Source organism: Micrasema longulum, unplaced genomic scaffold, assembly GCF_059751315.1.
Source record: "Micrasema longulum isolate JH-2025_06_02 unplaced genomic scaffold, ASM5975131v1 h1tg001618l, whole genome shotgun sequence".
Taxonomy (NCBI): Eukaryota; Metazoa; Arthropoda; class Insecta; order Trichoptera; family Brachycentridae; genus Micrasema; species Micrasema longulum.
The window spans coordinates 2,674-15,018 of record NW_028278799.1 but is presented as its reverse complement, the minus strand read 5'-3'; the positions used below and the strand labels follow the sequence as shown (position 1 = coordinate 15,018).

Here is a 12,345-nt window from a genome sequence, read left to right as displayed (position 1 = left end):
GAGAAAAAAATCTTTCTTGGATATTTTTCGTGCAACTGGCGAGAAACGAACCCGCGACGCCAGTTTCACAGTTGGCCGTCTAATCAACTGCGCCACGGAGCCTGTCATCTTGTACCTATATTTGTATAAAAACATTTTAAATATATAAAAACTGTTGACTTAATGCATTATGTAAGTAAAATCTCGATATATTCATGTAAAATCTATAAAACAACTTTATGAAAAGCTTTGTTACTATACGCACGTAAACATTATTCTCTACCTTCCGTTACAAATACAAGATTTACTAGACACTCCACCCTGATGCTGCAAAAAAAAAAAAAAAAATACAACCTTCGGTCAAAGAGGATTGGCCTACTACTCGGTTAAAGTGTACAATCTACTTCCATTATCCATAAGAACAATTAGTAAGATCTCACAATTTAAAATTGCTATTAAGAAATGGATAGTGGACGTGGGTTGCGCACGGATCGATGAGTGGATCAAGTCAAATAGGTAAAATGTGTGTACTGTTTATGAAATTTGTTCTATTAGTCTATAAAAATTGGTAATGTTTTTTATGATTATTTTAGTTTTTATTGATTATTATGTTAATGATAATTAGGTTTATTGGATTAATTATGTTTTTTTTTAATTGTTATTAAAGTGTTAACTTTGTTAAATAGCTAATCTAAGGCATGTTTCAGATTTTATAAAATGTTTCCCTCGGCACGGGACACCTCCGTGAGTGAAAATTATTCTGCATAAAAAAATAAAACAAACAATGTAAAAGTATAAATAAATAAATATTCAAAATATCTTTAAATATAGGTGTAAGATGTTGATTTCAAATTTTATGCTATGCCTAGAATAAAGATGACGCTTTTAAAGCTTTAGAATAAATTAAAATGAATGAAAATTGTGGGAGAAATAATGCGTTGAAAACATGAAAAAGCGTTTATTGTGATGCAACTTGTTTTAGTGACTTAATGCATTCTGTCAGTAAAGCCTCGATATAAAGTACTCCCAGCTTGAACATTACCTTCAATGAATAACTGGATAATGTGTAGATGTAGAAATATATTAACACCATCATACTATCCAAAGAAAATTATAGGGATCCTGGACCATTGATTTGGAAACATAAAAAAGATAAATGCAAATTATTGACTAAATTGCAAAAATATCGAGATCCGTACATTATGTAAGGCTGAGATAGGCATTGCTGACAAAATCATAAAAGGAGCTCTGCGTTGGTTTGGACTTGTAGAGCGAATGGACAGCGAAAGAACGGCTAAAAATATTTACCATGCGGATGTTGATGGATGCAGACCAAATTCAACGAATACTTAAAGATAGAAGAGTTGAAAGTCGGAATAATCGGCGCGCGTGCATGAGAAGATGTATGAATGTAGTAAAGCGGGATCTGTATGCAAAGAAAGAGAGATGTAGCGTTCTATCTTCTCTGTCTACCCTATCGAGGAAACGGCGTAATGGTTTGTTGTTGTTGTAGAATCATTACAAAAAAGGTGTCAAACAAGTGATTCAATTTTTCTTTTCAAAATTCTAAATATTATGGTTGATTCGCCGCATCTTTTACAAAATATCGGTTTCGCTATACCAGACCAAATTCCATTTTTTATTTACCAACTTGTACAAACAAATAATTGTAAAATGTTTTGAGTATGCTGAAATGTTTGCAGACGGGCTGGATTTCCTCCCTAGGGAGTTATTTAGATCTAAATTTGTTGCTACAGAGACGAAAAACATTTTCGAGAAGAGAATATGGGAGTTAAGGCATTTGACTTAATACCTATCACTGGCTGGTTTAAGTACCCACTTTACACACTCGTCTATGCACTCTGTAGCGGCAAGACGTGTTGGGATACTTATTGTAGAGCGCCCTTGAGGTAATTTTAACGAAAATGGTGCCATATAATCTATATATCCGTAATAATTATTATTATGCCGTCGACTATGATAAAACATTTTTTTTTTTAATTATTGAAGAAAAGCATTCTGTAAACGGGATATGGAAGTCTAGGCATATACGAGGTTTATGACCTGTCAATGACTAGTTTAAGTGACTGTTTTACACACTGCGTAACATGCACGATTCTGCCTATGATTAAACATCTATATTTCCTTAACTCTTCCATCTGTTAATTATTGTGAGATAAAGAGGCTAAAATTTTTATTGATGTGGGTGAAATAAATCTGGCAGAATCATTTCACCTACTAAGAAACGCCTGAAAACACATTTATTTATTTATATTTTTTTGTTTTATGTCAGTTCATTCAACAATTTATTTATTTTACTTCATTTAAATTTTAAATATTTTTTATTGGGGTTTTTTACAGCTATTTATGTGTGTATGTGCGTGTGTGTGGGTTCGTAAGTAAAAAAATGTAATTTTAAACGTGAATTTATATGGAAGAGGGTATATGAGAGAACTAAGCAAAAGGTTTGACTTTTAAAGAAAATTAAACATTTTTACTCACATATTAAGTAATTTAAAACTTAAATCAGCCAATGACAGGTCATAATCCTTGTAAATGCCCAGACTTCCGTATTTCCTAGAAAAATATGTTTTCCCTTTCTGTTGCAATAAATTTTAATTTTACTTGTTACTTTTTATTGTAAATAAAATACGAGTGATTCCACAAATTAAAAATATTCAATCACCGGTTTCATCGCTATCGTGACATCGGGTTATGGCCCCGTGGCTAGTGTCTAGAACTCACAGCTCAAAGGTCTGTGGTTCGAATCCCACTCTACCCCAACTTGATTCCCATTTTCTAATAGTGAGTTACTTACAACTCGTTGAAAATGGCCCTCGAAAATGAAATATTTATGTAAATCATAAAAACGCAAATATTTGTTTTTAAACAAAAAAATTGAAATGTGAAGATGTCGTTAAAGCGATGAAACCGGTCTCTGGATATTCCAAATTTGTGGATTATAATTGGTTCAGCCGGATGAATTTCACCCACATTTTTTTTTATCGTAGGCAACTGAAATGGCTCAATATTAGATAGCGGAGAGACTATCACTCTCTCTCACTTCTGTTCAATGTACTTCATAGTCCTAACGCTCCTATACACCTGCGTGAAAAATTTCAACGCTTATCAGTTCATGGTTTATCTCTTAGTTCTAATTCTCAAGGCACTCTCTTAATGCCCATCCACAATTTCTCTTTCTTCTCTAACTCATATAATGCCCATGCTGCTCGACTGTGGAATCATCTCCCATCCACCATCAAAGATGTTACAACATTAACTTAGTTTAAATCACGTCTTAAGAAAAATCTCCTTTCTCTTCCTTAATCTCTCTTCTTTCCTTTTTTCTCTTTTATCCTTTTTCCCATTGAGTAATAGTTTTGATTTAAGTTAATTTATAAACAAATACGTTTATTTATATTTTTATATATCTTTTGCTTTTTAATCTATATTTTCTATTGAATACGTTCTGTAACATGAATTATAGAAAATTAACTATTATTCTATCGGTTTATTGGATAAAATTGCCATTTGGCAATAAGCCCGCCAATGTACAAATAACATTATGTACAAAAAGTAAAATAAATAAAGAAATAAAGGTTTTAGCTCTTTTACTTTACAAAAGTCAACAGACGGAAGAATTGAGAAAATTTGGATGTGCAAACATAGGCAGAATACTGAATGTTACACCGTGTATAAAGTAGCTGCTTAAATCCGCCAATGACGGGTCATAAACCCTGTAAATGCCTTGACTTCCATATTCAACTAGCGAAAAAGTTTTCCTTCTCTGTTGCAACCAATTTTAATTATTTATATTTCGTTTATGGCAGTGCGACTATTTCAGTTATCGTCGTCAATAAAAATGAACCTTGAGATTTAAGTTAATTATCTTAAATCTAATGAAGAGCTTTAACAAACAAGTCATAATTCACAATCAATTAAGATATTTTGTGTGTTCAAATATTGATTCAAAGTAATATTATGACATTTACATACTTATACTAAATATACCAGGGGCGTGTAGTGATCCGCCATGTCGGAAGATATAGTTGAAAACAAATTCCCCGAGTGATTACGAAGATACACAACCTACCATCTACTTTCAAGTTTTGGTAGGCATATCGATATGTATCGAAGGAACCGGTATGCAACGGTACACATATCTACGCACTAAAGCGCATACGTCATAACGTCGCAGTTGAAAATAAACACTCCTGAACGATCGTGAAGATACACTACCAACTCTTTATCTTCAAGTTTTGAAGTAGTTTCGTCGGTATGTACCGAGAACTCAAATATCCCATGGTACACATACCTAATCATTGAAAGTGACTATCATTAAAAATTAAATAATTATGATTTGTTTGAATTTCTAATTGTTTTTAGGTGAGCACCTTCTTTCTTAAAAACCTATTTAAAATACGAAAGATGATAAGTAAGCGTTGAAAACGAATTGGATTCTAATATAACTGTCAGTTTTGAAAACGAACGGCTAGATGCAGAGATAATATGGCTAGATGCTGCCCTATCGACATATAGCAGTAAAAATATTGCCAGATTAAAAAATACATATTATGATTGTTTTGCATTTTTTCCACATTTTTATCTATCTTTCTGAGAGCGCGTATCGATATTTCGATATAACCGGCTTTATGATACCTCTTTAGGAATTGCCAAATGTCGTATAAAATCACGTTCAAGCTATTTTTTTTGGTTTTAGTTGAGATAAATCAAAATTTTATTCCTTTTGAAGTGGATGCTTTTATCACAGAAGCCCATCAAAAAAATAATGAGAACTATTTTAGATTTTAATTAAGTAAGGAACGCGGAGTAAAATTTTGGCCTCACTTATTGGTTGAACTTGATCATATGACGTCAGGGAAGACCAGTTAATAGAGCATACCGAGGTAGACAGAGGAATACTTTCTCAGTGTGTACCGATAAAGATAGCGTTTGTAATTGTCCCTCTGATCACTGCCGTATCCTAAGGATAAAATGTTGTTATAATCTCAGAGTAATAATGCGTAAAGCTATAGAGGAGCCCAAACGTAGGAAAACCATTCTTTGACTATTGGGTATTAAGTTAGCTACAGTTCGCAGCAAAACAATGGGCCGTACTCAGGTCAAGAATTGCCAAATGGATATTAATTTGCATTGTAAATATTTTAAATATGTACCTGTGTATTTATTATTGAGGGTTATTCCGAATTATTTTGCCTTAATTTTTTTTATCAAACTGAAAATACATATGTGTGTTTATTTTTTTATTCATTTATTCATTTTATTACAATACACTTATGCCACATTTATTGAGGCATAATTCCCAACTCCATGGAACCAAATGTGTTGAGTTTGTTTGTTTGTCCGTCACATCTCCGAAACCACCTGAAATTTGGACACGTCATTTTGGATGCGATTTCAATGTTAACAGATCGGGTTGTGGTCCTGTCTGTGGCTAGTGTCTAGGACTCACGGACCAAAGTTCCGTGGTTCGAATCCCACTTTACCCCAACTTGATTCCATTTTATAATAGTGAGTTATTTACAACTCGTTGAAAATGGCCCTCAAAATTAAATATTTGGGTAAATCATAAGAACCCAAATATTTCTTTTTCTATAAAATACGTTGCTATTTTCGAGTAAAATTTGAATCGACCTCTACTCGATAAAGACTCAAACTTTATATGGACGCCTAGTGTGGCCCCAACATATTGCCCGTAATCAACTGTCATTATCAACAGTAAACATACTGCAATTCACCGTAGTTAATTTTTATTAATTATGACGAAAATATCCATGTTATTTACAAACAATGCCAAGCACAGCTACAAAAGCATCCGATCGAACCGTTATGCGTATTATGTTTGTATTATTAATATTTAAAGCATTAACTTTGTGACCAAACATTTTACTAAATGTTATTAAATATTTGTATATAACCACTTACCGACTTTCCTATGTCTACCGGCTTCGAGACGTACCCGTCTTTTCTTCAGGACACCAATGGGCTATTATCATGGATTTTTTTTATTAGCTTTTAAATTAATCTAAAAAATCACACGCCGATCGGTATTATTCTTTTTGAAATCTGTTAAGAAATAAGGGAGATATAAAGGATTAAATTCTAGTAATTTGAATGGTGCCAAAAACAAACAGCTCGTGACGTCATCAAGTATGACGTCTTCGAATGTTTTGTGACGTCATCGGATTTCTTTTTCATCAATGTCTATGGATTTTATAGAGTATTGTAGATAGCTTCTTTTTTCTATGCGTCGTATGTTTACATTTGCGGCGTCTTGTCAATTATTAGACGCTACGAGTTTTGATTTATCATTTTTAAGATGTATTATCGATGCGTTGTGCCTAAATGCAGAAATACATCAAAAGATATGCCGAAAAAACTATTTTTTCGCTTACCCAAGAACCCAGTAATGGCAGAGAAGTGGTGTCGGGCGATTAAAAGCATCAAAATATATTCAGCCAAAACCAATGTTTATTTCTGTGAGGACCATTTTAATGTAAGTATTATAACACGAATTCGTTGAGTATACCGTTTTATATGTACAATGAATAGAAATATTAGACTTTCAGTAACAATTTTATAGAAACTATGCGTTCAGAGCATATTATTAATATACAAATTAATGTCAAAACCTGAAATTCACATTTCACATTTTAATTTTCTCAGTGTGAGGATTAATTTCCAATTTCGTGGCTCACAAATCATGGTACACTATGTGTATGACTTAGATCCATGGGCAATGAATTTTTTTATAAAATATTACATTTATTTTATAGATAAAAGAAGATATACAAAACTATCTTAAATTTACTTTAATGGGAGGCCGTCCATTTTTGAAGAATCACGCGATTCCACATATTTTTAGTGGCGAAAATGAAGAGCCACTTTCATCATTTGTGGGATGTGCACAAGGGTCCGTTGACGCCTCCACACGTGATACCTATTCAACGCAATGGCAGCCACACCCCAGTACTCCTGAGCCTCTACCTTCCACGTCCTACTCTGTGCCTCGAGTGTTCTCCATGTCGCCGCCGCATCGCACTTTTACTCCCGAGACTTTGCCCTGTACGAGTTCATCGTATTCTGTACAGCACGTATTAGTGTCACCGTTACCGTGTACCGAGGTGCCTCGCGTGTTCTCTGTGTCCCCACCAGCTCGCACCGTTACACCTGCGCCTTTACCCTGTGCGAGTACATCATATTCTATGTCAGTGTCACCACGTACCAATATATCTGTGCCTTTAAGCCAGCATAATAAAGGAATTCAAGTTGGTTTGCAAAAAATGCCTACAGTTAGAAGCAAATCGACTTCAACTCGTCTAGAGTACAAGACAATTGCTTGCTCACCTATAAAAAAAATATTAAAATTAAATTTTGTAAAGAAGATTCTACATCAGTCTCTGCTGTGTCTGATGAAGAAAATGAGTCTGACAAAGAAAACATTTCAGATATGTCCATTAAATCTAGTTTAGGTTCTGAAGATCAAATTAACTTGACTTCATGTAACATGAGAGAGGGAAATGTTTTAATTTTAAAACAAAATCCTAAATTATGTTTAGGATTACCTAAAAATATGTATCACCTCATAGAATATATAACTTCTAAAGTAAATTGTGACGCTTTAGCTATTATGATTACTCTAAAAAAAATTAAACTTGGCGAGTCTTATGCTATTCTTGTTCTTCAATTTGGGATGTCCATAAGTACAATAGGTCGGATATTCACAACAACTGTGAAAATTCTAGCTCCTTGCTTAAAAGAAATGATTTGTTGGCCATCTGCTGAGAAAATTAGGTACAAATTACCTATTTCATTTATATCAAGATATTCAAAAGTGCAATCAATTATCGATTGCTTTGAAATACAAATTCATAAGCCGTCAGATCCTACAAATCAAGCTTTAACTTGGTCCGAGTATAAACATACAAATACTCTTAAATACCTTTTATCTTGCACTCCTGACGGATTAATAAATTTTGTGTCTTGCGGATATGGTGGACGTGCAACGGACACTGACATAGTTGAAAATAGTGGATATATTAGTCATTTGCAACCAGGTACTCACATAATGGGTGACAGAGGATTTAAAAACATATCCAAACTTCTGGAAAGCAAGCAATGCCAGCTCGTGCGGCCGCCCAGCGTATCTGCAGGAGTTCAGTGTACACCCCAGGAAGTGCAGCGAGCCAAGCAAATAGCTGCATTACGGATCCACGTTGAGCGTGTTATAAGTAGAATCAGAGAATTCGCAATGACACAAATGTACGCAGGTGTCCATTATAATCACATTTTTTTAATGGATGAAATTGTAATAATTGTGTGTGGACTAGTGAATTTGCAAGGAGTTTTAATAAATGAATAAATCTGCAAACATTGTATGTAAACGTAATATTACCTATTTGAAAAATAATACATAAATATAAATATACGTAATTGTATTTTTTTACATTTGAAGCAGTACATTTGTTTTTATTCAAATAGGTGCGAAGGTTTTTACGGTCACTGTTATCAATATGTTTCTTTTAGGGTGATACCGTGTGTGTTGGATTTGTTCCGACGTTTCGGCTACCATTGCAGGAGCCATCTTTAGGGTAAACTGAGTTTCAGGGAAACTGAGCTACAGTTTACCCTGAAGATGGTTCCTGCAATGGTAGCCGAAACGTCGCAACAAATCCAACACACACAGTATCACCCAAAAATGAAACATATTTTTTTTATTCATTCTTATAATTTGTTTCTAACCACTAATATTTATTTTACTACGAACTGGTTTCAAAGCTACACAAGCTTTCTTATCAAGGTTTACTAAATTAAACCCTTATAAGGAGGCTTGTGTGGCTTTGAAACTGATCAGTAATAAAATAAATATTAAGCGGTTATAAACAAAGTGCTTTTATTTTCATTTTCAATATTGTATTTATGAAAAAATATGGGATTTATGCTCTCATGGCTAAATGTTTTTTTATTTGATTAATTTTTTACTGTAACTATAATGTAACTCATAAAATAAAACCTGCGTACTAAATATATGCACATTTTATTTACATTCATACCTTAATGTTGCCTGTCTTATGTACTTTCATCATGACTTACAAGTGGGAAATTTAAAATTGAAGAAGTATAAATTTCAAGGAAATGAATCTGTTGATATGTGATTACTTGTATAATGGATGAAGCAGTAAATAAAAAAAACAAAGAAAGGTTGATTTTAACAAATTAAAAAAAAAAAAGGAAATGCTTACAACGAAAAATGTTCTTTCATACAATAATAAAGTAGAAACTTTCGTTATCCATTGTACACCATATTATGTTAGTCACTTGTTAAAATAATATAATTTTACTTAAGGAGAAATGTTTAAGTTGTATTCATAAAAAAAGTTTTTATTCATAAATAAGTTTATAATAATAATTTTTTAAATATAGCTAGACACCAAAACTTTTGAGCTCTATCTATAAAACTTTTGCAGAGTGTTTCATTATAATCATACAATTTATAATCATACATACAATTTTGTTATGTTTTTTGTCAATTCGAAATCATGCGCAGCCACACAGAAAAGTGCTTTTTTTTTATTTGACAAATGCATTTGCAGTTGCATCTGCATCATACATCTTGCATTGGGTTCCTTCCCATGAACAAAATATCGTTTTGCAGATAACTCTGTTGAAGGGCATTTAACTTCCACTACAAAATGATCAGCTATCGCATCCGGAGAGGCTCCAAATATGGGAAGTTCCTTGGAAAGCAGGAGGCCACATTTATTAAATTTTATTTTCAAGTCCTTTTGTAAAATTTCTAAAACTTCCGCTTCGAGAAGTTGACCACGCTTCATTGCTGCAGTTTCAATTATTCTACCACCAAGAATAGTTTCGATAAGTGTCCCATCTACTATACCGCAATTTGCAACCTCATAGAGTTTGGATGCAGTTATCCTGCCAAATCGTAGGCTATACCATAAAGCACAGTCGGCTTGGTGCAGGGTGGCATTGGCTGCCATTTTACATGATTTTTCATTCATATTTAACCGGCAGTAGTTTATAAAATCATCTGCAGACCAAATATCTCTTGTTTTAATAAATTCATACACAAGGTAATTAATACAATGTTTTTCAATTTCAGTGGCTGGGCTGTAGTATTTAGTTAACTGGCTGTTAAATACTCCCAGCCGAATTGTTTTATTTATAAATTCGGCAAAGAAATTGTTATCTAACGCATGGATAGCAAAATTGGGATGCGGGTCCTTTCCTATTTCTTTGGCTTTAATGAACTTTTTTGAGGTTCCAATCGCAGCCATCTCGGATTTTCTCCAATAACACTCAGTTGACGTCCTCGAGGGTTCCTTAGAACGCCTGTTGAGCCACGCCACAAATGCTAAAGCATGTTTGCATCCTCCTGTAAATTAAAAATAAACAAAATTAACACAACGAACTTAAAACAATATAACTACATTATTTAACATGAAAAATCACAAACTTTATGTTTCAAATATAAATTTTACAATGATTTTTAGTTAATAAAAATAATAATTTAGATACTGGGTTGAAAAACTGGTGTCGAGTACAATTATTAAAATGCATGTTCAAATCCAATGAATCGGGTTGTGGTCCCGTGGCTAGTGTTGCAGACTCACGGATCAGAGGTCCGAGGTTCGAGCCCCACTCTACTCCATCTTGGTTTCCATTTTCTAATAGTGAGTTATTTACAACTCGTTGAAAATGGCCATCAAAATTTAAATATTTGGGTAAATTATAAAAACGCCAATATTTCTTTTTTATTAATAAAAAATGTTGAGAATAAATTTTACAACAGAAAATAATGAAAAATATTATCTGTGTGCATTCTTCTCTTCATGGACTTTCCTAAATATAATATGAATTACCCGCGACCTGTGTTAATAAATAGGAAATTAACCTTTTTTTGGCCTTGACTAATACAATATGCGTTGGCAAATATATACGTCGAGTCTTAGTTTGACAGTCAAGATATAGGAGTGTTTCATTTTGTAATATAATACCTTGAGAAGCTGGACAATCATGACACTGGCATGATTCAATTGTTTCTTGCACTTCATTACATATTAATGTGACTGCATAGGCTTTGGCTCGTACTTTGTGTTCCGGAGTTACACGAGCCTTTACGGTACAAATGTCGCCAGTATGTTTTACTTGGACATATCCTATCGAATTGTCACCGTAGTTTTCTCTTGTCGATCTAAAATTTTAACAAACATGTTACTACTAACTGTAAATTTAAGTAATCAATTTTAGTATTTTTAAAAGAACCCAGAGATTATAAAATATTATTTGACATCCATATCGCGTTCACCTCGAGTAGAGAAAAACGACTTCCGGCTACCCTTCCAGGGAAATTTTTATACGAAAGTAGGTCAGTTTACTTCGTAAAACCGAAAAGAATCTTAAAAATCATTAAAAAATTCCAAACAGTTCTACAAAACAAAAAAAAAACAGATTGTTGGATGACCAAAATAACAATATTCACACATTGAGGTTATGTATTCAGTCGACAAAGCTGAATTCGAAAGAATGTTTATAAAGTAATATAAAAGCAATTTTTAACAACAAACCATACTATACAACACTATATATATAATTATATGATAAATTATAGTATTAATTTCTTACCTGAAAGCTTTAACACCTCGAATTTCGGCGCTTATAAAACTCGCGTTACTTGTAAAGTAATTAGTCATCATAAACACATCAATATGCGGTAAATTGTCAGATTGTCCTTGTACAAAGCCACTGTCCGTCATGACAAATTGAATTAATTTAGAAAAGGTTGAAAAACATAAAATAATCAAATTAATTCGATATGAAATCCGTTTTCACTTTCATCTGTCAACGTCTGGAACTGGAGAGTGGAGTGGGTAAGGGGGGGGGCTTAAGATAATATGCATAGACAACTCTCCTTATTTTTCTATCTGAGGCCTGTGGCATTACCAACATTAAAATGAATGCATTACTCGTGAAGTTCTGTGACGAAATTTATAACCAACTTACGAAAGAATCGTTTTCGATGGACCTTATTTTCCAAACGAAAATAATGAATGAAAATATTCATTTTAAGAGCTTATATAAACACTAGGAGAATCTTTAAAAATCTTTTATTCGTAGAGTAGGTTAAATCTGATATTCCTCCCGAGTGATAATACCCTATTAAACCAACATGTGCATGTTGGTCATTATCAGTGCATGTCGTGTTGGTTTTATATTTTTGTGCAACAATTATGGTGAAGGTGTGTAGTGGGTTTTGCATGTTGGTTTAATTGGTGTCCTGACGAAGAGACGGGTACGTCTCGAAACCGGTAGACATAGAAAAGTCGG

At 33.3% G+C, this 12,345-nt stretch overlaps 1 protein-coding gene across 1 annotated transcript; it reads right to left on the bottom strand.

Annotated features, from left to right (window-relative positions):
• Positions 1 to 6,997: 6,997 nt before the first annotated feature.
• LOC148274589 (uncharacterized) lies at positions 6,998 to 12,011 on the bottom strand. The gene is made up of 5 exons (XM_088236914.1): positions 11,644 to 12,011; positions 11,016 to 11,212; positions 10,327 to 10,393; positions 8,066 to 8,198; positions 6,998 to 7,183 (listed from the first exon to the last, which is right to left on the bottom strand). The coding sequence occupies exons 1-5, from the start codon at positions 11,772 to 11,774 to the stop codon at positions 6,998 to 7,000; spliced, it is 714 nt and encodes a 237-aa protein (XP_088093040.1). The 5' UTR covers positions 11,775 to 12,011.
• Between the last annotated feature and the right edge of the window lie 334 nt (positions 12,012 to 12,345).